This window comes from Lissotriton helveticus, chromosome 6, assembly GCF_964261635.1.
Source record: "Lissotriton helveticus chromosome 6, aLisHel1.1, whole genome shotgun sequence".
NCBI classification, from domain to species: domain Eukaryota; kingdom Metazoa; phylum Chordata; class Amphibia; order Caudata; family Salamandridae; genus Lissotriton; species Lissotriton helveticus.
The window spans coordinates 1,956,172,946-1,956,200,716 of NC_136067.1; the positions used below are offsets into that span (position 1 = coordinate 1,956,172,946).

At 45.5% G+C, this 27,771-nt stretch overlaps 1 protein-coding gene across 1 annotated transcript in view; it reads left to right on the forward strand.

Annotated features, from left to right (window-relative positions):
* The window catches only part of KCNK3 (potassium two pore domain channel subfamily K member 3), a 220,807-nt gene extending 217,201 nt beyond the window's left edge, over positions 1-3,606 (forward strand). The window contains exon 2 of the mRNA XM_078649969.1: positions 1,442-3,606. Within this exon, the coding sequence (XP_078506095.1) occupies positions 1,442-2,295 (854 nt within the window). The 3' untranslated portion in view covers positions 2,296-3,606. The remainder of the gene's footprint in view (positions 1-1,441) is intronic.
* The last annotated feature ends 24,165 nt before the right edge of the window (positions 3,607-27,771 follow it).

The following is a 27,771-nucleotide window of genomic DNA, read 5'->3' on the forward strand; positions in this document are numbered from 1 at the left end:
CATTTTCTTTTCCACTCTGTTCAAGGTTTAGCCCTTATTTATTGTTTACTGTTCCAAAAGTAGCTTGTTCTTTTTCTTTCTATCCAATAGCAATGGTATTCACATTGGGACTGATTATCGCAATTCTTCCTGTTTTTGAACAAGACACAATGGGGCATATGTACAAGTTGCTATCACCACCACAACGTCACCTATATCCGATGTTGTTGTGGTGATAAGGGCTGCGCCTTATTACAAGCAGCGTTAAGCCACTTAGCATGGCTTAATGCTGCCTTGTACATAAGACCCCCTTTCACTCTATGGTTAGTGTGAAAGGGGTGGGCAGTGGATGTTGTGGTGGGCGTTCCACCGGAACACCTATTCATTGTGACGCTAGCCCCTAATTACAAGGGTGGCATACATAGGAGGCAGCGCCAAAATTAAGACCAGGTAAAAACTGGTCTTAAGTTGGCGAAAGGAGGAGAAATGCATTATTTCTCCTTGTTTTGCTTTTCCATGTGTGCTGCCTTATGCAGCACACATGGAAAAAGCTAAATGCCATGGTTTGTTTATGTACAGGAAGGTGTCCCTTCCTTACATTATCAAACTTGAAAAAGCATGAAGCAGCACACCTGAAAGTGACAGAATGGCATTTCAAAGGATTTATTTATTTATTTGTATATAAAGTTTTATATAGCGCGAACAAGATCCCGAAGAATATGAGAGCGCTTTACGATTGTTTATGTGCAGGAAGGGGCACCTTCCTACACATAAACAATCCTTCCCTGGACGCAGACACCTTTGCACTCTGGTGCAAGGGTGCCTGCGTTGGCCCTAAGTTGCTTAACTTAGCACCATTGCAAGGGTAAACGCAAGTCTGCACCACATTCTTGTAAATATGGTGCAGCCATGTGTTTCAGAAGTGGAGGAGAGAGGCGTTAAGCTAGGAAGGCTAACGCCTCTCTCCTCCACTTCCTTGTATATATCCCCCAATGTTTTATTCTTTGCAATATATTGGATGTATGTTTATCTCCAAAATGCCAATAATAACTACTTACAAACAATGAGGAACCTGACCACAAACAGACACCGTTTTTGGTGTTTGCAGTGGCAATCATGTTTTTTTAACCAATCCCTGTGGTCCTATATAGCAAAAATACTAGAGTATTAACCTCTTCGGTGCTCATGACATAACGGTTCCGTCATGAGCTACGGTTGAGCTGTGCTCATGACGGAACCGTTCCGTCATGACCACGCCCGTTTTCATTAGGGCTCAGCACCGGAGGGGGAAACGCGGCCGCACCGAAGGGGTTAACATGATATTATATTTTGTTTATGTTTTTGGAACTGTTGGTAAACTAGAAGTAGAAATGCATCTAACAGCACTCTAATTAAAAAGTTCTTTCAGCAACTCACCGTCACAGAAATACCAACCACTGTGCTTTTGTCTTTTCTGCTCCAGGGTACGGCCATGCTGCTCCAAGCACGGATGGAGGGAAGGTGTTCTGCATGTTCTACGCCCTGCTGGGGATCCCACTCACTCTGGTCATGTTCCAGAGCCTGGGTGAGAGAATCAACACCCTGGTTAAGTACATCCTGCACCGAATTAAGAAGTGCCTTGGCATGAGGCGCCCGGAAGTCTCCATGGCCAACATGGTGACCATTGGCTTCTTCTCCTGCATCAGCACCCTCTGCATCGGTGCGGCCGCGTTCTCTCACTACGAGCACTGGAGTTTCTTTCATGCATACTATTACTGCTTCATTACGCTGACCACAATCGGATTTGGAGATTATGTGGCACTTCAGAAAGAAGAGGCCTTACAGACTAAGCCCCAGTATGTGGCATTCAGCTTCGTCTACATTTTGACTGGCCTCACTGTTATTGGGGCCTTCCTCAACCTCGTGGTCCTGCGTTTCATGACCATGAATGCGGAAGACGAGAAGAGGGACGCTGAGCACCGGGCGCTGCTCAATCACAACGGGCAGTCCAGCATCCATACCACAGACACAACCTCCTCTGCTGGTGGCTTCCGAAACGTCTACGCAGAGGTCCTCCACTTCCAATCCATGTGCTCCTGCTTGTGGTACAAGAGCCGTGAGAAGCTACAGTACTCGATCCCAATGATCATACCCCGGGATCTGTCCACGTCAGACACTTGTGTCGAGCAGAGCCACCACTCGCCCGGCCGGTACACTGATTGCCCGTCCAACGGATGCATTTGCAACACCCAGCACTCTGGCATCAGCTCTGTGTCAACAGGCTTGCATAGCTTCTCCGGCTTTCGGGGACTCATGAAGCGAAGGAGCTCCGTATAGCCTGAAATGAAACGTGCTGCTTCTTAATTGAGCAGGGAGAAACAAGAACATTGTTTGACATTTGCATTCATCTCCCTAATTAATAGGAATTGAAATCAATTTCCAAAGACACAAGAATGGCATATATGCAAAGGACTTGTGCAATGTAGATAACTATGTGTCCTTCTGTACATGCATATCTATATATTTTATATAAAGATACATATATACACACACATATAAATATATATATTCACATCCTGTACTGTAAATTGGCCTATTACTTGGGGTAATTATTTAAGAGCCACAACAGCACTCAGGAACATGTAATAAAAAACATATTATTTAAGGGTAACATGGTAGAGTGAACGAAGTGTACAATTGTGCTGCTCTTGTAAGTGCCCGCTGTGTCAGTACATGGATGTGTGAAGCCTCCAAGTTGAGAGGCGCCGTGGATCATTGGTAAGTCCATGGAAAGCCAAATTAAACAAAACCCATTGAAGAGCATGCAAAGCATCCATTTTGTCCCACAGGCCACCATTTTATGCAACATACTGGACTCCATTCTCAGCCCTTCTATGCCAAGGTACAGGAGGCCGCTGCCATCATTCAAAGAAAATACACTCAGGAGTCATGTGCAATATACTTTCATGTTCTAGCTCTGCTCTATGCTGTTTTTTTAATAATGTGGCACAATTGTTCGTCTTCTAGGGAAATGTGGAAACGCACACAGAGTAATGCCTCTTTAACGAGCTGGATCTGCATGAAATCAGCACATTTGAAATATCTGCTGTATGCAAAGTAAACCCATGTGAGAACTGCTGTGGACTCACAAACTACTGCTAGTAATACTGCATCAAGTCACTTATCAGCAGTGTAGCTGAGTCCCGGGCTCGCTACGGGTCTTGAGACAGATCAAAACTCACAGTCTGATATCTCACATGTCGGTCTGTAATGCTTGCGTCTGACCTCGACAATGGTTGATTCTTGCACAGGGTTTTATCCATATGACCTTCCACTGTGTGATTAGAGATGCTGCAAAATAGGTTGGTCTCTGAAGAAAAGTGCAATGAAACATTGAATGCAGCGGGTGAAAGGAACTGGCTTCTCACCAGGTTAATATTATGTATGACGACAATTTAGTGATTCTGCAAGGTGAGGACATCCAGTACAGAATGTAAGGAGTCTCTAAGAGGATATCTCTTAAAAACTGGTTGATCTGAATGAATTTGGTCCTTTCTAAATGCGGCACTTTAGCTCTTCCCTTTTTTTACATTTGACTTGTTGATAGGAAATTGACTGTGTCTGTTACCCCACAGTCATTGCATGTAGGTCACTCCATGTTTTTGTCTTTGCATAGATATTGAGATCAGGTTCTCCAATCTCTATGGAAAATTGACTGGGTCTGTTACCCCATAATCACTGCATGTACATCACACCATTTTTTATCCTTTGCATAGATCTTGAAATCAGGTGATGTTCTCCAATCTCAATGGGAAATTGATGATCCTTATTCCGCAGTCACTTCGCATAGGCTATTAAAATGTTTATTCCGTTACTTAGATATCGAAATCAGAAGTGGCTCTCCAAACTCATGTAAACTAACAAATTGTGACTCTAATTGTATTAAAATGTGTACAATGCCACCACCATGTTGTTGGGGAAAATTGAGATCTGCTCATTTCTCATTTTTCAAGAAACTCTACACAAGGCGGAATCTTGATCAGTGTCGCAGGACTTGCCTGTTCATCTGGAAAGCCTGTCACGCTGCAGTGTTCGCACATACGAGATGCATGACTGTAGGCTGTTTGCTTGGTAGAATTGCCAAGCAAGTACAATCAGATTGCTTTGTCCACTTAGCAGGTTGATCATTTTCAGTGTCTTGTTATCATATCATACACTAGCCTATATCAATGCATATCTTATCTTTTCCTTTTTTAAATGTTCCACCTCATTACCGCACACACCAAATTGAAATTTATGTTCCCAAGACCCCACTGTGTTTACTGCAGTGCAACCACTTCCCTAGCATCTAGTAGGGATACAGTGTAGTGTCAGCTGTGAGCTGGCCCAACGCAGGGAAGAGCACAAGCCAAGGGGCAGGGAACACTGCAGCATGGGCAGGACTACAGTAGTCATCAAAGATGCATACTTGCATATAAAGGAATGTATTGGTTGGTTGTTTCAACTTATTTAAGGAATATTTGCCAGATTTTCAAGGTGGTGCAGGTTGGTCTTAAACGCCTCAACCGAGCTTGAAGCATGCATACATCCTGTGCACTACCTGACAATGTTTAAACTGTGAAATAACAATGCGACAATTGCACGGGTTGCCAAGGAGAAGGGTACTGTGTTGTTTTACATTATTTTGAAAAAAATAAATGCCGTTGAGAGTTAATTCTGTGTCGTTCATTTGTTTCTCTCGCTCTGATTTCATTGACTGAATCTATATTGAACGGGAGGTAGTTGCTTTCTTATTTTTAAAGGTGTGCAGCATAGCTCCCTGAAGGGCTGCCAACCAATCTTAGGAGCTTTTCTACATGGAAGGAGTATGGAGCTAAATAGTACATCTTTGAGTCTTAACCTTGCCTTAATGTGGCAGATTGACAGTGTTTACATATGTATGTATTTGTGCGGTAAAGAGAACCAGCAAAAGTCAACATAGTGCCTTAAGGCTGCTCCCACTACTTGGTATTGTTGCACATCACCTTTCCATCAGGTTCCTCTTTTAACCTACCAGCAACTATTTTCATCATTAAAGATATCCCAACCTGTCATATGGGCTTCTTACAAGGTCAGTGGAAACCACTTTGTTTTGGCACCTGTGCTTAGTGTTTCAGCTCTCTACTGAACCTTCATCAGGAGTCCCTGGGACAAGGAGAAGGAGAATCAATAATGAAGCTAACCTCTGGAAGTGTGAGAAATCCCCAAAGCATGGGTAAGGTGGAGGGTGGCAAGGAACCTTTACATGGTATCATAACAATATTCTGTCCCGTAGATATTTTGGATTCGATATTCCCATCCACAATTCCTTTATATGTGCAATAAGCAAGCTCACACAACACAATACTCTAACCTGGAGGCTCCACAGCTGCAAACCCATTGTATCCTGACATTCTCACACAATCCAGGCTTAAGACTTCATTTAAGTGGTGTTCATGGTGCAAGAACTGGAAATTAACAAACCTCTACAGGTCTAAGCCAAGTTTTTAAAATTTGGTCTGCTAAACACCACAAAAAATATATTAAAATCTTTATAATGAAATAATCTTAATATCCATTAATGAGGATAGTTGTTATCATAGATGTCACTGAGGATAGAGGTTAATCTAAAGGAAATGGCAGAAGTCAGAATAGCTTTCTGTGGGGTCTTTTAGCAACATTTGGACGAAATGTTAGGCTGACTTGTGTGTGAGCAAGGTACAACTGAGGTTGGACGATCGCGCTTGCAATATTACTTGGATATCAATTCTTTCCTGCAGTGGCCATGGCAGCATCTGGCACTGTAGGCATGATGTCAGAGAGGGGGAGTAGTACGATAGAGGAAAGATTACTGGGGAACAGGACAAAGCAGACATGGGACGCCTCCGCTGGAGGATGCCAGATGCACCTATGGATTTTGGATTGAAGTTCTTGCAAAAATTAGTTCTCCAGAACTTTATCTCCTGCAAACGAACACATACGGTATCCCACTAAACGCAGGACTTTTCTCCCAGCTGGTTCCCTAATGACCAAATCTAACTTCTCATAGAGCAGCTAATAAGCAGCACCAGGCTGAGGCGTATCCATGGCTGCTTTCAGAGCTGATGGGCTGCCATTGTCCAATCACGCCTTCCGATCATGTTGATGCCACCTGCAGTGTGGGACTGCTTTGACATTTTTGCCGGGGCTGAAATTTGGCTTCCAACCCAGTCCTGCTAGGAACAGAGACTTGAGCTCACAGTTCTGAGGTTCAAGCACCTGCTGCACTTCCTCGTCTTGCTTAGGGAGTCAGGAGTTCCTTCTACATTTATAGATAAACGTTTGCACTTTTACGTGTGATTTTTGTGCACCTTTAAATCCTAATGGCTGTAGCGGTCGACCTCAAAGGGGGGGATTGGGTTCAAGTCTCAGCAGGGTCACTCAACATCCTGTGATTCTGGGCAAATCAAATAATCTCTCCATGCCTAACACAAATGAATGTGTAAGTCTATAATGCGGCTGGTACTCATGTAAAGTGCTCCGATACCTTCGGTCAAGTTTGCGCTATATAAAACTCCCCCCTACAAATTTATAATTAATCGTAACCTTTCCTTTCGAAGCAGTGTGGCACCTTCCAAATCTCATGGATATGAAATGCTGAGTCACCGCTCAGTTGAGGAAGGTGGGACAATCAGTCTCCCTGTCTGTTCCTATGTTCTCTTGACTGTCCGCAGAGAACAGTAGTTAAATAAATCCTACAAGATTGATAACGAGAATGAGTGGCCAACATTTTTTTATGCGCCTCAGTTAAACTATTCACTGTTAGGTGGCATAATGCACCGATAGATAGCCTGCAGGACTCTAAATCAATGAAAAGGTGACACAAAGTACAAGCTGCAGGTACACAAGAGACTCTAATGAGATCCACAGGTTCTGCCCCCACGGGGTCACGACAATTGTGCTGCGGGAGAAGTAAAACGTGAGTTAGATTCCTTACATAGAGCATTAGATGTCAATTAATGGCCGAAAGGGGTGCTACCTGCTAGCCCTGGCAGTGTCCTTGGTAATCCTGGCCTCAGGGAATCATGGTGGCAGTAACAGAATCAAAACAAGCATTGGCAATGCCAATATAGATCTGGCTTTAACCCCTTGCCCGCGGCCGGAATTCCGCTCCTGTGCGGCACATTCCGATCGCGGGCGTGGTCATGACGGCCCCCAGCCATCATCAGCACACGAGCACTGTGTGCCATGACGGCTGGGGGCCATCACAGCATGTAAGGGGTTAAAGGAATGTTGTATGATAATGTGAAACATTGCAAGTAAGTAACACTAGAATAGATATGTATTTGTGTGGAAGCAAAGAACTGTAGAATAATATTGCTGTAGGTTTTAAGATCAGCTGGCAGTTCTCAAACAGACCTAAAAATCTGAGTTGGTTAATGACTGCCCTCCTCCTATCTATACTGCTCGGCTGCCAGAGAAAAACAACTAAATTATCTAGTTATCTAAGACACATTAAAAGCATTCCAGTGTCATGTGTGTGCCCCTGAATGTCTATGCTTCGGCAGCTGGATAAATACAAACAAGCATCGGCATAGTCAATAGGTCTCGCCTTTGGGGTGTTATAAGTGTTTTGACAGAGCTATGGGCTTAGTTAACGTTTTTAATATGTGTTGCATAGTATTGTGAATGTTGTGCAGCACGTTTAAAAGTTATAATTAAAAAAGTGTTATAACCATTTCTGGCACCTTATATATAAACTAAAAAACAATATATACAGCTGTTGTATCGTAGGTTAGGTTTGCTCTATAAGCGTCGGTATTAATAATTAAATACATTGGTGAAACCACCAGCTCAAATTAAGCACTGTAGGTTACAACATGCAAAAAGCATATTAAAAGGCACGCACAATAACAGCATCGTAGATTATAAATAAAAGCTACATCAGAAATGCGTTTTACTTGTGCGTGTTATAATAGCCAAAGAGCATGTAAAACATTGCGCACAATAACAACATTGCAGTTTATAAATAAAAAATATATCAGAAATGAGTTTTACTTGTGCGTGTTATAATGCGTTTTAATATATCTTTAAATGATGCTTATAAAAAGCACTCCAAAACCTTTGGGTCCAGTTTGCACTGTAAGCGCCGGTTTTGACAATTAAATGCAGTGGGGAGCGCAGGAAAACACTGGGTCAAATTAGCACTACTATAGAAAAAAGGAACAGAATAGGAGAAGCAATTGTCATTGACGAAAGCTATTGTGTAACAGGCAAAGATGCCGACTTAAGAGCTGGGGAACAAAGATTGAGTCTTGGCGTCAGATCAACATCCTGTGATACCGAATCGCTAATAGCGAATGTCTTCACATTCATTCCTATGGGCCTCCAAGCCCATAGAAATGAATGGGTAGGTATTCCTTATTACCGAATCTCAATTACCGATTCGGTAATAAGGAATATTAAGGATTCGGTATTTTTTACCGAATCTTTACCTACATAGGAAATACCGATTTCTTAATAGCGAATCGGTAAAATTTGCTATTAAGAAATCAGTATTTCAGATTTACCTACATCTGGCCCTTAGTCTCCACTTTTGTACCAGAAAATATTATGTCCTTGAGTTATGCTCACAAAAAGAGTTTGAATATTTGTAGGTCCAGTTTGCTGTATAAGTGCCAGTGTTGTTATTTAAATGCTGTGGTGAGTCCTGGAATCCACCGGCGGTTACAAAATCAAAGCACCATATTAAACACCGTAAAAAATAAGAATATCAAGAACTAAAAATAATAAGTATCAGGCAGAGACCACCACTCTAGTCAGGGCAAGGGAGTTACATGCCAAAGATAACCCCTGCTCACCCTCTTGGTAGCGTGGCACGAGCAGTCGGGCTAATCCCGGAGGCCATGTAGAAAGCATTTGCGCACGCACACAACAGCAACAACATCCCAGGAACATTACAAAAGGAACTCCACACAAAGTTATGTAAAAAATAGCCTTTGTATTCTCAAAACACATTAGAATAGTAATCACATAACAAACACTGTGCCAACTGGCAAGGGCAATATTCACAAGGGATTATATACTCATGACAGGGCCACTTGGACCACTGTCAGAACCATCACAAAGCGAACTTGGTAAAAGTAAAATAGATCATAAACGTACAACCAGTGAACACTGATGATCACTGTACTCAACATCAGCCTGTATCATAAACTAGATCATGCACAGTCACATCAGGCGCAAATTTTATTCTGCGCCAACCTCACCAGCATAAACACATTATGCAATCTTCTCACCAGTCTAAACACATTTGACCCTACCTCCTAAGTATAACTCACATTAGGGGCATACATCGCACAGTGAAACATAATCTCACTAGCCTAAACCATGATATGCCAAACAACTTCAGAATCATAAACCATATTTAGCGGTATCAAACAGGGTGCGTAAAACATACTAAATGCATTACATTTCCTAGCACCACATCACATTTAGCACATAAATCAGATTAGCGCATAAATCACATTAGGGCCTGGCGCCCTATAAATCTACTAGTCCCTCCTGGTCACATGGCCATCACAAACAGAGGCTCACATGCCCTATGTCCCAGAGTCAAGGCGCGCTGCCAATGCAGCGAAAGTCAAGGGTGCGCCACTGTGCAAACCTAAACATTGCAGCTGGCACTAAGTGCTGTGCAGCTGTGCAGGGATAGGCAACGGAGTGCGGTTCACTCCTAATTTACAATCCATGTCCCCCAAAGAATTGCGCCTAAATGGTGCAGCTGCCCACTACTTGCTGGGCAGCTGTAAACATTCCAATGAGGCCTGGCACCACTGTGCCGCTTCTGTCCCTCTCAGGGACTTTCTCCATGACTGCAAAACCATGGGCATCACTGTGCCTCACCACAGGGGAAAATATGGCCCCTCTGGGCCCTTTAGGTAATAATTGCCCATTTTTGGAGCCACCTAGGCCCTAAGGATAAACTTGTCACCTATGTTGCAGCTGCATGCAACTGCGGCGCCGCTGTGAAGATTAGCCCCACACTGGGGCACTAAGAAAATGCTCATGGGCCTTACAACAACCATTTCCATGTTGGAGCGGCCCGCTGCCAGACGGGGCCGCTCCGAAGTGAACATCCCACTGTGCCTGGATCAGGCACCTTCAATACTCCCCATGGAGCCCCCAAGCCCTTTCTTACTCACCGGGCTGCTCGCTGGGGACTCCTCTCCATGGGGACGGCTGCACCTCTCTCGCGAGGCTTTGCCTGCAGGCTCCTCTTCTCGCCGGTGCTTCTGCTCTTCCTCAATGCGGCAGGGGGCAGGCACCGACAACGTGCCTCGGGCCCCCTGCGTCGCGAGAATGCTTCACTACCACCGCGGGGCTCTCCCTCGGTCTCGGGATCCCCGCATCACTTCTTGCGCTGGACTCTGCTTACTCGGGGCTTCCCCTCCGTTGTGGAAGCCCCGCCCACCAAAATCACAGCCTTGCCTGCCTTCTGGGTCATGCTGGGCAGCGGCCCGGAAGGGATTGGATGTGCGGCTCGGGCCGCGGTGGTGATTCGAGGGGTAAGCTCCCTCTAAGGAAAACAAAATTCAGAGGCGGCATAAGCGGGGTGGGTACCCGCCAGTACGCATAAAAACAGGAACAAAGCAGGGTAGGCTCCCGTCACCACAGGTACCACAATTCTAGGTGGGCACCCACTCCCAGCAGCCTCATGGGGGAATCCCTCGCCAGGGATTCCCTCTCCTCGTCAGGCAGTGCCGCGCTGCCAAGCCCACGCATTCTTCCTATCCTAGGGCATTTAAAATACAGCGCTCCCAAGGCGCTTAGGCTATAACAAGCCTTGGCAAAGGTAAAACAAAAAGGTCCAAGAAGTTTTTGAAGTATCCAGGGGTAATGCAGGGCCCAGGGAGGCAAGCCCTCCTGGCAGCCCCCCCTGGGCCCCAGCAGCAGCACGCCCTGCTGGAACAGCACACACCAAGAACTGCACATCCTCATGGGGACACAGCCCCTATTTTTATATGACATTTTCCTTTGTTAGAAGGTACAGGACATGGGAGAACCAGATACAACTGGTTCAGGGGAGCTCCTGAGCACTTTGTTTTGCTCAGCTCCTCTCTCCTATTCACCAGACAGGCCAGGGACATCAGACACACCCCAGGGTGTGGAGCCAGCATTGTGGAGGGAAGGCACAACCCTATTCAGGTCCCAGGTGCAACTCCTCCCTCCCATCTTCATGCAGATCTCCCTATTCCCTATTCACCACCGGGCAGACCCATCCTGGCTCCTGGAGCCAAGCACACCAGCCAGCCCCTGTCAATCCCAAGCCAGACATACAATTCACATCAGGCAGGCAGACACTGCACACAGAAATGCCAACTTCTATAAGTGGCACTTCTCCACTAGCCACACTCAATCTGCGCACACCATCGCGCAGCATTTAATCTCACGAGTTCGCACATACCAAACTCGCACCTGCACTCCTCTTACACCAGGAACTACTAGGGACACACATATCCCCCAAGAATTCCTATGGAACGGCAGGCCAGTCTCACCACACAAACACAGAGAACGCACACACTTTACACTGGACCACAGTGAAAAAGTGCGCAGAGGCCTAAAATCACCCACACCAGGTTACAGAAACAGGCTAGGAGAACGCAAAAAGTTTCGGTGTGACCTGCCAAAAGGGCCAAGGCCAACAGTGTGTAATGCGAAAATTTATATAATGTAATTTCTGTTATCCTTGGCGTTTTTGTGACTCAGAGTCCATCTACAAGCAGGGTCATTGCATGCCGTTAAATTTGAGATAACCACTTTACCACCTACTGAACTCACAATGGAGCCTTTTGACAAGTAGGGCAGATTGGACAAAAAAAATCCCTGCAACAAATGCAAAGTTAAAGACTTTATTGCAGAGCTTGCGTGTTCTGGTCCTAAAGCAGTGACGTTTAAGGACACATTGAAGAAAGGGAGAAAACACTTATAAATGTACAGAAAACCAAGGGCTTATTTACAAGACCCTGAAGCTACAAGTACCTCACTTTTTCACAAATTAAAAGTGACGCACAGCTGGCGGAATAGACTTGTAAATATGCCCCCAAATGTGTAAAGATCTTGTATTAGAAGAACTCTAGCCAGGGCTATGGTAGGAGCGCTCTTAAAAAGGACCAAAGAAGCTACGTTTAAATAAGTATCACGTCAAGAGACACTTAGGCCTCATCTCAGGTGGCCTGGTAAATTGCAGCACCTGAACCTGTCTGAGGTGCGAGTTGGAGATTCCAGGTGTAGTCAAGGGCTGTAAACGTGGGGCAAGACCATTGTGGTGTTGCTGCGCCTGCTCGGCTCGTCACGCTGCACGGTGGTGCTGTGCTCATGACGAGCTGAGCTCGTCATGACCACGCCCGTTTTCATGGAAAGCTCAGCACAGCAGGGGAATTATACCCGTGTGGGCGTTCCGCGGCGGTCATGACGAGCTCAGCTCGTCATGAGCACAGTGCCACTGTACCTCATGACGAGCTGAGCTTGCCATGAGCACCGAAGGTGTTAAACTGGTAGTAACAAGGTTGCCCAGACAGTATCACCATCTGTAAAAAATCAGATAATGATGAAGTAATGCTATCAAAAAATGAGCTGCACAATGCAGCATAATTTGCATTTTTTGCCGCATGATTTAGTCAACCCTCTCACATAGGGGCATATTATCAAGGGGGTTTATCTCCGCTTTTTTGGCTTTAAAAGCCAAGAAAGCGGAGATAAAATTATCTCCCTATTACCTAGCTGTCGCTAACACCAGTTAGAGACAGCTAGTAGGAGATAGCAACCATCTTGGGCCCCACTTTGCATGTCAGTGATATTTATCACTAATGACATGCAAAGTGGGCGTGCCAAGATGTTAGCGACTGTAAACAGTTGCTAACATCGCTATCTCCTATTACCAACTTTTGGAGATATTCGCGCTAAGCGCGAATATCTCCAAAAACTAACACCTGCCCTGAGCAGTTCTTAGCCATGTTATCCAATGGGAGGTGGATAACATGGCTAAGAGCATTAGCTCGGTAATGCATGAATATCGCTGACTTTTCAGCGATATTCATGCATTGCGGCCGTTTTTTATCGCATTTGCGATAAACCTTGATAATAGCAAGGTTTATCTGCGATAATTTCTGACGATGCTTAGCGTTAAAAAATTCGTTGCTAAGCATCGTTAGCGATAAATGTCGCTTAACGTTGGTAATATGCCCCATAGTTTGGTGCTCCCCTGCCTCATAATTTCAGTGGCTCTGCTTATAGATAACGACAAAACGGACAACTGAAACACCTCAACATCAGCAGAACACTTCTGCAAATCACAGAACGATGGAAATGCGAGACATTTTTTCCACATAATTGCCTCACGCTAATAGCCCATTTAGAGAAAGGTGGATCATGAGCGAATGACTTAAAGTTGTTCTTTTTGACCTTTTACGAAACATACATTTGGAATAACATATCAAAAGAGTCAATTTAAGAATTATTAAAATGTTTCTTCATCTTCCAAAAAAGGGTCAAAGACCAGAGCTGCCGCCAAAGAGATATTAACATAGTCTCGTAATTAAGTCTGAAGGTTAAATCGCCTAATTGCCCCGAGGCTCAATCTGTATCGTTTTCTGGTTGAACCAGGACAGACAGGCAGAGATAATTATGTAAAAGAGGCAGCATTCTTCTTCATGCTTCTCTTAAAATATGCACAGTGATTGGCTGAGATATCTGATCACACAATGAGGTGGTGCCTTCTCACTTTCCACGTCACTGGAGAGTGTACATCACTAGATCAACAAGCAGTTTGTGGCTTCAAGTGTAATGACTAGTCATCCATCACACACAGGCACATGTGATCTGAAGGAAAAATAAGTTTCTTTTCGCTGTCAATCAATCAACCAAAACAACTTTATTTTGGCTCATTTGAATCATAGTGCCCAGTGCAGAGCAAATATATAATTAAAACATTAAGGGGCATATGTATGAAAAAGTTATTTGGCAAGACCTTAATAGCGATTTTTAACAAATCGCTATTAAGGACTCGCAAAATGCTATGTATTTAGGAATCGCAAAATTAATTGCAATTCCTACATATTTCTTAATTGCGAATCGCAAATTGCGATTCGTAATTAAGGAATACCTTCCCACGAAGCCCATAGGAATGAATGGGAAGACATTCGCAATTTACGAGTACCCATTAGGTACTCGCAAATTGCGAATGCAATTTCAAGGGTGCAAGGGTGACAAAAGGACACCCTGTAGCACCCCTGAAATATGTATGTGTGCACATGTGGCACACATACATGCCCTCAGGGCATGTATGTGTGCCACATGGCACTTTGAAAAACGCAAAAAAGTGAATTTTTCAAAGAAATTGCAAAATACCACCAACATGAAGTTGGTGGTAATTTGCTATTTCTTAAGCCAAAATCACACAATTGGGTGCTTCATGCATTGCATTTAAGGAATCGCAATTTGCGATTTCCTAAATGTATTAGTAAAATAAGGAATCGCAAATTTTGCGATTCTCTATTTTGTGAGGGCCTTTTGGGATGATACATCCCAAAAGGCTTTTTCCCGTTCGCAAACAGATCGATTCTGAGAATTGGCCCATTTGCAAACGGGAAAAGGGCTTGATACATATGCCCCTAAAATACTCATCCCAGTTCATAGCAATAAATACATCATCATATAGCAACTGTCGTCAAATGGAATATCACTAAGCTCAGATAGATAAACCTAAAGGAACAAAAACCTGGTAAGGAGTCCTGAAAGAAAAACTAGTTAGGGGTCCGCTATAGCCCCCTGGGTCAGGGGCGTAACACAGGCCCCTGCATGTCCTGCAGTGCGGGGGGGGGGCCGAGCTGCAGGGTGCCCCTTCAACACAGTACTCAGGCCTGAGCCTCCCGATTAAATCCAGAGCGGGGCCCTTAAACTTTTGTTACGCCACTGCCCTGGGTTATCTTAAGCAGATAGACAAAAAAGAGAGGAATACCAAAGCTGTGGCTATCTCTTAAGTATTATGGCAAGAGCAAGATATCTACCTCATACCAGAGGTGCTAGGGTGCAGGAAAATCAAAACGCAATGCAGTCCCATGAGATAAGTAAGTTAAAGCCTAGGCAACGGTTGAAGTACGAAATACACAAATATTATATCACTATTATCACTTGGGACATACATAGGTAAAATGTTTTACTTAACAATTAAAAATGTCAAACTAGATGAGCAATCAAGGCAGTGGCTCACACAACTCTGGGGAGGCCACTTAGTCCCTAGCATGCAGTTTACCAAGGTCGTCGCGGGCGGTCCTAGCCTCCGCCCTCCCTGCAGCAGACCGCTCGCCTGCCTAGACCCAACCTCCTCTGCAGCCGTTCATTCCTGGCAACAATGTTTCTGTCAGAAAGACCAGAGTCTTTCAACAGAACCCAGTGCCAGGCTGGCCAATGGAGCATGGTGGCCTGCCGTGTAGTATTTCTTTATTTTCGTAAACAAACCACTGAGAACAAAAGAAGACAACTGGCTGTGGTGCACGTGGAGATCTCTCCATCGACGTGGGGGTGGATTCTAACAGGTTTGTGGCCTATTAAGCATGAGGCTTAAACATGTAAACTACATTTCTGGATTTCCTAGTGTGCCACCCAGCCAGTATTTTGGTTCCTCTCTGATCTTTAATTTATTGAATCCAGATATATAACACAACAACTTACATACACCTAAAACAAGCCAAGACTGGTGTTCAATGGTTGTTAGCTGTTTAAGATAAATGAGTAACCACAATGAGTTTGTTGTAAATAATTATTACTGAAAATGTTTCAATTCTGAAATTATAAGACTGAGAATTAAACATGAATGAGGCCTGTGGAAGTGGTGGTGCTCTTTGGAGTATCTCACACACTGCTGGTATGTTTACTCTATTAGATATGCACAACTTTACTCTCTCCGCGTCTCCATCAGCCTATCCTACCCCTCATCTCTTTCCTTTTCAGCACCCTCTTTTCGCGCTCTCCTTAATGCACTTCCTCGCATCTCCTTCCCTTCACCACCTCCCACACACAACACACCCACTCACCTGAAAGCACTGACCTGACCACTGTGGGCCTCCTTACCACACATTTGCACAGACTCACAATTGCAACTAAAATACGTGATCATTGCTTTGTGCACTCTGGAGAGAGGCCAAGGATTGGAAGATCATGAGTTCTGAACACTTTTTATGACCCAATGACAGTCACAGTGAAAAACCTGCACTGTCTTCAGCCTCAAGTCCAGAGCACTCAATTATGCCCCCTTGTAAGCACCTGGAGGTGACTAAGTTGAAAGCAGATGATTAATTCCAATCCTTCATTCCAGGTCTACAAAGACTGTCAAGCAATGCAACTGTAGGCTTATCAATCGCCTTTATTTCAATATCAAAAAATGGATATGTACAAATCAGATCAGGGAAAAGATTTTTGGGAAAATCGAAATGACAAACAATTCACATTACATCACATTCTTACAAACAAACCCTCAGTTGCATTCAAATTTTCATTCATTCTGCATTCATTCAACCATCATACACATACACAAAGTCCTACAGGCCACCGTGACTTCTTTATACAGTGGCTTTTACTCCCACCAAATCCAAAAAATGAATTAATTCCAACTTTTCACAATGCATATCACATATGTAAAACAACTGTTTGCGATACACTGTTGTCATTCATTACATCCAAGCATTCAGCTCAAGACCGCTTGAATCACAAAACCCAAGAAATTTGTCAATTACGTTTTGAAGACCCGCAGGTGTCTTATAAATCAATAATGAATCGCCGGCAAAAAGCTAGATTGGAATCTTATTGCCATTTAAAGTAGGTGAGCCATTCAAACATGGCAATAGATCTCTGGCCACATCATTCATATAAAAAGAAAACAAAGTAGGTGCTAAAACACACCCATGATGAACACCTCGCAAATTTGGGATGTGCTCGGTGAGCTCTCGCTTTTCTTCCCGGGCCAACCTGTGCATAATTATTTTCATGCAGTAGAGCAAAAGGATTAACCAAACTTGCAGGAACACCCATTTTGCCTAACACACTCAATATCTGTCTGGCAAGAAAAGGTCAAATGCAGATCTACAAAGTACAAATGATGCTTATTAAGCAACACACATTTCCAATCCAAGATTGTGAATCTAAAAACCTGATCAATAAGGCCCAATTAAGCAACTTATCAAGAACTTGCCTGGTAAAAAAACTTCTGCAGGCGAAGGCTAAGAGGATGATAATTCCATGGGCTGCAAGCGTTTCCCATTTTATGAATCGGGATAATTTCGTCTCCTCTCCAGGATTCAAGGATTTCTCCACCAGCTGTAGTAGCATTCGATAGAAGATCAATATAACTGGATCAGACTTGAGGCTCAGATTCGTACAGGTCTCCAGGTATCTTGTTAGGGCCAAGTGCCCTAGCAAGTTTAAGTTAACTGATCAAGGAGAGGGTGTCAGATAAACTGAAGATAACTCCACTAGCCTCCAGTAAACCTGCATTTGTGGAACCTGTAATGGAAGGTCCGGGGCTTGGGAACAAAGACACGTTAACACATTCGCGATCAGCCGGGGCATACAGAGATGAGACAAGTGAAACCCACTTTTCAGGCTGAACATGAAGATGAAAAGAGTTCATACTATACAGACTGCCAGGTGAGATTATGTGCCAAAAAGCTTTATTATTATTTGACTCAGCGGGACAAAGCAAATCTTGCCAATTTTTTCATCCCAATCATTCTTGTCCTTTGCAAGTGCCATTTTATATTCACATCTGGACACTACAGCCTCCTGGCGTGACCACTTGCGTAGGGCTATCTTTCATGAGCATTTGGCTAGTTTATAACCAAAGCTTTTGCTTTCACAAAGAATGACGCTTATGTACACCTTCATATTAAAAAGTTCACTTAGTTTGTTAAAGAACTTTCTGTGAATTTCCAGTATAGCAATTTCCTCATCAAGATAGCTCACAAAAGCAGACAAATAAACTACAAACCAAAGATAAACCTCTGAATGCAACTTGCAGTCAGACAAAGCTTGAGGCCACGAAACCTACCTATAGGTACCAGCTATCATAGGAAACGGTACCTCTGTATGAAGAAAGGATGAAACCACACCAAAAACATCCCCATGAAAGAATGTAGTCAAGGAATTGTGGTCACTATCCGCAAAATCGATAACCTTCAGATCGTCAATAAATGGCCATAGCCTTACACCAACAAACACATAATCAATAATGCTCTTATATGATCCCTTTCTGACAATAGGTGCTATTTCTTGATCAGAGCGAGTGTGGCCATTGCAGGTTCTCTGGCCCCGACCGGCAACGATTGAGGATAACTGGAGAACTACGTTTGAGAAATGACCCGATGGTTACCCGTCAGGAGAGTTATCCTCCACTGTTCGTCTTCCACCTCCGTAAAAGCACTGATATACGGAGAAGGATCAATAGGGACATTAAAATCTCCAGTCGCAATAATGTTGGACTGCTTCTGGTACAGCTCAATAAGCTCATCAAGGAGTACCAAGACAGATGGGTCAGTATTAGCAGGAGCAGATCTCACATATGCATTAAATTGATCTATTTTCAGCCCAGAGGGAAACTTAAGACTGACCTCCATTAAATCTCTCGAGTCAACCTTAAATATATTATGTTTGCAAGGGACAGTATTTTTTACGAGAATCAATAATCCTCCTACAACCGGCCCAAATTTCCCAGGTGGTCTATCTTCCACATGATAAGAAGTGAAGCTATTGATAAACACCTTGTTAACTGCCCAGGTCTCAGTGCTGCATAATTTAGATGTTATGCCTGCCAAATTCTAAGACATCATGGAAATGACAGCTTTTTTGAGGAAACCAGCTTTTTGCAGGATGTCACCTGATCTTTGCTGAACCTGCAAACGTCATGTACAGAATCCCATTCCAGGCCCCCACCAAACAGCTCAAGATGAGGTCACCCACACCCCCGGTGGCGTAAAACAGTACTTTTGCACTCACACAGTGAATCCACTGGTAGATGGATTACCTCCTTTGCATTGAAACGGCTGGGATCTTTCTATCTGTTGGCCAGTCATCTATTCCCGGGTTATTTAAATCTCCACAATGAACTGTCTAATTCAATCTCAGTCTGATGTCAGGATGGGAGGGTCCTTCTAAATGGGAAGTGCATAATTCAAGGATGAGGCCATAAACCAGTGCCTTATTGTTCAATGTCACAAGAATGTCATCTGAATTTGTGGACCCCTGATGGAAACGTAAGGCGTACACAATATCAGACCTTATTAGTGACAGGCAATTGCGTTTGGTGCTGATCCAATGTATGACCTTATTAATTTGGGACTCGGTTTGTTTGTGGGCCCCAGGGTCAAGTTTTGGGACAGTTAAACTGTATTGTATTGTATTGTATGTGATGCTTATATAGTGCAAACTGTCACCCAACAGGTATCCTGGCGCTGTAACTTAGCAGAGGACATCAACAAGCAATGGGACTAATTATCAGTGGGAAGCATTACTCTCATTCCTAGGGAATAGCCAGGTTTTCAGACTCTTTCTGAAGCATAACAAGGAGGTGACTTGTCTAATACTCAGAGGTTGGCCGATCCAAAGGCGTGAGGCCGCTATGCCAAAGGGCCTGCCTTCCATCCTGGATTTCTTGAATCTAAAGTACCCTTCCAGAGCTGATGTCATAGTCGGCCAGAGTGGTGAATCGACAGGGTGAATCGGGTAGTTTGAGCTGCTTTTTAGAATAAGTCGATTCAGTCCTCACAGTACCTCGATCTATCGTGTAAGTGGCAGGAGGGTTGGACCGAGATGGGGGAGCTGATGACCTGTTAAAGTTCGCGAGCGGGTTATTCCTATCCAGGTGCAGGGACATCCTTCAAGCCCTCTGTTGAAAATTAGTACGTTTCGGTGAACATTATCTGCGCCATCTTGCCTCTCCCCCTGATGCCACACTTTTGTCGTGCGCGCCCGCCATTTTGTTAGATGCCCCGATCAGAACGAACCCTTTTGCATGCCGCTGGCCCCTGACATAGCCTTTCGCCTTCACTAAGCCTGCACGCTGACCACCCCCTGCTTGCACCTGCCTTGAGTCATAAACCCCTCTTCGGCGCTGCTCTGCCCCAGGCCCTCATCCTGTTCCCAGCGCGACACCTCCCTGCTTCCCTTTCATGATCTCCGGCCCTTAGATGCAAACCCCTTTTTCCCCGTGTGCCCGTTTTGTCTTCCCCGTTCCCAGGCCGACACCCAGCTCTGCCGATACCATCCCTTGCCCCTCCCCGTACAATAGAAAGCTTCCCCCATCAAAGGATCCCCGGGTTGATCAAAGCCCCCACTCCATGAGATCCGATCAAACCCCCACATTCCGTGAATCGGCGGAATATCCAGCTGCGTGATACTCATCACCTGTTGTGACTAGGGTGGGGACTTCGACTGTAAATGTGTGTGGGAACGGGCTCAAAGGGAGTTCCGGGAATGTCTTTTTCATACATCAAGGCTTTAACATGAATGTGTAATGTACAATAAAGTCATAAACTTGTGTATAAGAGGCCAGGCCTCAGGGATGCAGTTAGAGCACCTCAGAACGATACCTTCTGTCCGTTTCGTTGTGTTCTCCTCCGGAGAGAATAAAAAACCTTGTTTCCTGCTTTCCAGTCTCCAGCGCCTGCCTCTTCATTGATTAAATAACTAGAGGGTCACAGAGGCAATACCGCCGGGCAAATATCGATTGCCCCCGACCCGCCACAGGTTTTTACAATTGGCGTCCCAAGCGTGGGGCCCATCAGCGACTCGTGGATCCAGTGGGAGAGGTCCCGACGACAGAGTGAACGACTGCAACGATCGGGAGAGCTCTTGCCCAATAGACCCTCGTCTGGCAGCCGATCATCCGAACTTCACTAGTTCCGAACAGACCTCTCTCGAGTGATCTACGGTCCTGACTGGGGACCATCAGGAGTGCCGTGAGAAATACGAGAAAAAGAGGACGATCGGGCGCTGGATTCGGAAGACAAGAAACTGTCCATATGGTCCGGGTAAGGTCGTGTAATCACGACAAGTTGCGAAATAATTGCTTGATTGCTTGATTGTTCAAAAATACTAGTATTGCTCTTTTTATTTATTTGGAGATTCACTGTCTACAAACGGAGAAACAACGGGCTCTCTCTTTGCAAGCAGTGGAGGATAGGTAGGGCAACAGCCGTGCTTATTTTTTCTCCCCCACTCAATAATCACTTGAAACTGAACTGTTGTTCGCAAACTATTGTTTCCTGGAGATTCCCTGTCTGCAAACAGGGAAGAGACCACCCTTTTTGCAGATAGTGAAAAGGGTAGGTAACGCAGATCTTTGCGGACCTACTCATTCTCCCCATTGTTATTTATTGGTCTTTTGTTATTTTGATCCATGAGGTATTCACTGCCTGCAAACAACGTAGAATAGAAATATTCTGTCCGGTCTTTGCACCTAGTGATAAGATAGGCAGTGCTGACTTTTTAGTCCCTCGTTACGAGCCGTCATGTCTGTCTTCTCCCCACTGATTAATAGCCTGTTTAGCCCGGACCGTGTATTAGAGGTGGACCATATAGCTCCACTAGAAGGCACCCCTAATAAGGACATGTTCATAAACTATGGATTAGTCACCATAGCCTATAATAAATTGTGGCACAGGTATACCGAAGATAGTCAAGACAAACAGTGGCCACTGGCAGGATCCTTTGACCTTGATAAAATAGAAACGTTAGAAATAGCCCTTCGAAATAATAAGACAACGCCAATTATGCTCGACAGTCTCGGTATGTGGCGCAGAGAGGCTATGCAACGACAGAGAAAAGACGAGGACAAACCAAATAGAGAAATATACCGACAGGACAACCCCAGGACATCGCTACCCACAACTTATCCCCCGACACTATGCAAAAGACGACCAGACTTAGGGCCAGCCCAATGCGCTTTTTGTAGGTATGTCGGACACTGGAAAGCCCAATGCCCGACTCTACTGAGCGTGAGTAAAGGCAAAGGGCCGACAAGAACGACAGACCGGCAGTACGAGAAAAAGCGCGAGACAAAGAAGAACCCGACTTACATAGACAGACTAGACAGAACCACCACGTTTGATTATGCCCGATGGCACAGATTTCGCCAGGACAATTTCAGCGGCATGCTCAAGTTCTCCTAGGTCGGCCAACGTCAAGACAGGAACCCAGCCTCGTTTCAAATTCACAGACGGAAAGAGATAATTATGACCAACAACTGTTTTATATTCGTCTTGGGTCTTTGTATGTCGTACTTGTACTGTCCCCCGTCTGAGTTTGTGTGTATGTAATGTACAAATCTGCGTCATCCCTCTACACGTGTTTCCGTGTTACTCAACCTCTGTTAGCAGAAACTTAGCATAAAAGCAACCTGAAAAGAAAGAAATGGTAAAACAAAATCCGTAGACCATTAATGAACTTGAACTTTTAATTTAACACAACAAACAAGGAATAATAACGGTAAACTGTAGAAAATGAAAGTCAAACAGAACATTCGCCCCCCCCCATTCTGGAACCTTCCAAAGTAGGGCAGGGTTACGGCTACGCCCAACCAACGGCAACCCATATAAGGCGGGCCCGGCCCCCAACTCTTGGTCAGGAGATCTTAACGTATGGGGGAGCCGGAGGAGAGGCAGGAGCCAGCAGCCTGGGCAGTTGTAGGTAGTTCCGCCACATGTCTCCTCGGCCAGCCGCAACGGGCCTGGATAGACTTAAGCAGTCCCGCCACATGTCCAGAGAAGAACGAGGCACCTCTTCCTTTTCTCTTCCGTCACAGCCGCAGCAGCCCTGGACGGCGGGATGTCCTGCACGTACCTCCACAACAATTTGTCCAAGTTGGGCTGGGAGGGAGAGGCGACGCGGACGAGCCTCTCCCACCTCCACCGATAGGAGGTTTCCCAGCCCCCGGCCCGACGCCGAACACCCCCAGTCAGGCGATGGTGCCAATACTTCCACAGCACCGAACACACCATGGTGGCACCCCAGTACTTGCGCAGCACCGAACGTGCAATGGTGGCCATACTCCCACAGCACCGAGCACAGGTCTTGGGGAACACCGGATGTGGAGAAACCTTCATGCGGGGCGATGAAAAGGAGCGGCCTGGAGTGCACCGAGAGAAGGAGACGATGCGAACCAGTCTCCCTCGCCCCCCAGGTGGGGGCATCACAGCTGCACCCCAGCCGAACGTCCCGCTTTCACAAAACAGAGACCTCTTCCTTTCACTCCGAAGGATCTCTCCCACTCTTGCAAACTCGACGAGAGTGGCCCCTGTAGGGCCTCAAAATGGCGTCTGGGTCCGCTGGAAGACGGGCCCCGGCCACTAGAGTAACTTTGACCAGCAACATAACTCGAACATTTGCCCCCTGGAGCACGAGCCCCCATCTCCGACAGCATCTCCACAGCCTTGAAGATCCTACACAGGTCCCCGGCGGAACCTTCGGCCTTTGCAGGTTTCCGGTAAGGGACGGCTGCCTTGATCGCCAACGAAACAAACATGACATTGCCACTCCTTCTGTTAGCATGAATTCTAGAACTGCCGAAAAGGACTCTGGTCCAAACTGCCAGTAATGGGAAACATTTCCCCCTGATGCTGCTTCCGGACTGAGCCGGCCCCGCCCAAAATGGCGCTGGTATCAATCGGAACTTACGAACACCTCGTGGTGTTCCTTCGCACTGATATAAACTTGATGTTCTGAGATTTTATATGATCCTTTGTACACTTGGCTAGAAAAGACAAGGAGAACTCACTCGACGAACAGTATGAAAGGATCCCCGTTACAAATGTTGATTACAAATGTACAAATGTATTATATTTTTTTATAACTGATGTAAACCTCATTTACGACGTACACGTACGGTATGCATATAGGAAATCTGATTACAACCATTATGATTATGCTTCTAAAATTATGAAAATAAATGCCCCCGAACCCCCAGCCAATTAATAGACGTTTTAGTTTCTTACAAATGAATGAGTCAAACTTTCCGATGTTTTTATTGCCGCAAACGACACCCCCCCACTGTACGCACTTTAGCCATTGCCACGACCGGCCAAATACGACCGCATCCTCATAATCCACATGCTGAAATGATTTTGCAAAATAAATTCTTTGAAACTATGGACGGGTATTGCATGCTTTATTTTAAAAATGTGGGATCGGTGGGAAAGTTCTTTTCTGTGCACCCTACTCTGCTCTCTCTTTAAGGTTAAAAGAAGATGGTTGCCCAGCCCTGGAGGACGGATCGGATCGACAACACGACACTCCGCCTTCAAAGTACGCGACTGACCCATGAACTCTCGCGTAGGGGAAGACCTTGACTTCCAAGGATGGGTAAAACGAACGGTGTAAATGAAGGAATGTAAAGGGAGGGTGAAATGAAATAATGTAAATGTTATAAAGTACAACGTTCCAAAGTACCAGGGAACGGAGCTGACCCAAGAACCGAAGAACCTTAGAACGCCACAGCGTTGAAAGAGGTTTAAGGGTCCCGATAGTGAGATACATCCTTTGACTAGATACCTCGCACTAAGCACCTCTGGTTTCCTTTTTTACGCTTCCCCGCCCACGACCTATATGGACACACTACCCCCCCCCGACTCCAGAAACCATATCCCCGGGGACCCTGCCCCGAGGAGGAAAGACGAGTAAGAGGTAAGTAAAGGACTTATGAATCCATGTATTTGAATGTGCGCGAACGCTGTCTCCCCCACCCCCTTTTTTCCTCCCTCTGCAGGTTACATCAGAAATTACAGCCGAGGTGTGGCGAAGATCCGAAGCCTTGCCATGTCTAATACACGAAGCGGACTAGCGCCGCAAGGTGGTGTCTAAGCACGCCTGCAAACTACTCACGTATCGAACAAACCCGAAAAATTAGCACAACCTGATAAAAAGTGATCACCCTTAAACCAGACTGGACGAATGAACCCATGTCACGTATGATGCGAAACTATGAGGGAATGTGTGTGTGTGACTGAGGCGTCGACCCAACTGGTCGAAGGACCGAGAATGCGAGAAGTGCGACAACATGGTACCTCCTTTCTTCTTTCCTTTTTCTCAAAGCACGTCCCCTCTACCCTGTCTAATGCTCAAACTGCATGATTACAAGATCCTAACGCAGACCCGTGAATGCCCTTTACTGCGTAATGCACTAAATAGCCTTTCTTGAATACACTGCCACCCTCTCTGTTGCACGTGTACTATTTAGCCTGCCGTTACGCTCTCTCTCTCTCTCTCTCTCTCTCTCTCTCTCTCTCTCTCTCTCTCTCTCTCTCTCTCTCTCCCTCTATTTTTTTTACTCCCACTCTTCCGAGTGATTAGCCCCGAAATTGGCAGACTGCCACCCCTAGCACACCACCTAATTGGCTTCAAATACCGTCAGTATTTGCACAAAAACTTGTCTTTAATACAATCACCCTGAGACCGCGTCATTACCTCTCCTTTTCCGCTAGAAGCCAATGAACCGAGGTTGGGCCGTAAGGGAAAGGACAGGTAAGGCGACAGAGGTTCCCTAATCTGGCCCGAAATAAGGGAACTACAGGTCAACGGCTCCTATGGTATAAAACAAGGACCTCAGAATACGCGACCCTCCCCTCCCCGAAATGTCGCAATACCCAAAACCGGAAAAATGATCACCCCTGTTACCTCCCCTGTATCAGCCGCCCAAAAACTGGAATTATGAAACTACCCCTCATTTCCGGTTGTGAGAGATGGGTCGATTTATGCCCTTACCACAAGTTTCCTATGTCCCTGGTTGTTCCCCATAAAACCCCTGTCCTTCCTAATTAAGTAATCGGGCTGTAAAGGGTTACGTAGGATCCAGAATGATGTTTTACAAGGTTAACAGACTAGTCCAAGGTAAAGAAATCATCAAAATGAACCCCGTAGTAGTTGAAAAGCAGGATGCATCAATAGAAAGGAAATGTTTAGCCATGTTCGTCTCCCGGCAAAATACCTGCGTAGTAAATAATTGTAAAGGAAAGTCATAGTAAATCCAACAAGCCCGTCTCCGGTCATTCATATGCCAGTTGTGAACACCAATATAACGGGCATTTTCATTCTTTGCCTGGAGCTGGGAGAGAAATAGACTTTTTGATTATCTTCATCTGCAAATTCTCTAAAGACTGTCTTTTCAAACTTGTTTAAGGGTACTGCTGTTGGAGGAGAGAAGGACCGGATGTGGGAGCACGAGGCCTGACTGCAGACTAAGGAACACCTGCGACATTAGCCAAGGCGAGACCACGACAGAAAAGAGCTGCAGGACGAGGCACTGTTTTCGACAACATGAGAAGGAAGGGTCGACCTGATGCCCCTGCTCGATGTCCAGTGTCTGTCGACAAGTCCCCGCTCTCTGAATTCGGTCACACGCTCGCCTATTGGAAGTCTCTCGTTCCCCTAGTTTGTTCCTAATTTGGCCTTGCTCCATCCCCCTTTTCCTCTGACCTACCCTATGGACTGTTTTGAACGCTCTTCTTCCATCTGAACTTTCTGACAATCACCTCAAAGGACACAGGGCGAAAGGGACCTTTCCGACCAGGAACGCGAGGAAAGGGTCGTGCCCTGCAACGCAGAACTTAGAACCGAGCTGGACTCGTAGCTCCACCGCCGGTGCTCAACAGCGCCAACGAAAGGCAGCAAAGAACATTTGACATCCCCAATCGCCGTTTCTGCTAGACCTCATTTCTCTCCCAGCCGCCCTTGTATTGATCATGCTCCAATCCGAACCTGATATATATGTAATCACCCGCCAGTATGAAAGGTACTTGCTGCTCACGCTACAGAATCGTTTTTGTATTGCATTTCTATGACTTTCCTGCTAGACAAATTGATCAAAGTTTATCAAATAGGCCCACCTCCTAAAAACTAGAAATGTTAAATGTATTGTTTACGACTCTTTTTCATCTAGGGTTCCTACCGTTTTCTTTCTCATGCCCACCACAATAGAACCGAGTAGAAAATGAACCAGCAAGATGTCTTGAATATGTTAAAGGGAGGACTGTTGAAAATTAGTACGTTTCGGTGAACATTATCTGCGCCATCTTGCCTCTCCCCCTGATGCCACACTTTTGTCGTGCGCGCCCGCCATTTTGTTAGATGCCCCGATCAGAACGAACCCTTTTGCATGCCGCTGGCCCCTGACATAGCCTTTCGCCTTCACTAAGCCTGCACGCTGACCACCCCCTGCTTGCACCTGCCTTGAGTCATAAACCCCTCTTCGGCGCTGCTCTGCCCCAGGCCCTCATCCTGTTCCCAGCGCGACACCTCCCTGCTTCCCTTTCATGATCTCCGGCCCTTAGATGCAAACCCCTTTTTCCCCGTGTGCCCGTTTTGTCTTCCCCGTTCCCAGGCCGACACCCAGCTCTGCCGATACCATCCCTTACCCCTCCCCGTACAATAGAAAGCTTCCCCCATCAAAGGATCCCCGGGTTGATCAAAGCCCCCACTCCATGAGATCCGATCAAACCCCCACATTCCGTGAATCGGCGGAATATCCAGCTGCGTGATACTCATCACCTGTTGTGACTAGGGTGGGGACTTCGACTGTAAATGTGTGTGGGAACGGGCTCAAAGGGAGTTCCGGGAATGTCTTTTTCATACATCAAGGCTTTAACATGAATGTGTAATGTACAATAAAGTCATAAACTTGTGTATAAGAGGCCAGGCCTCAGGGATGCAGTTAGAGCACCTCAGAACGATACCTTCTGTCCGTTTCGTTGTGTTCTCCTCCGGAGAGAATAAAAA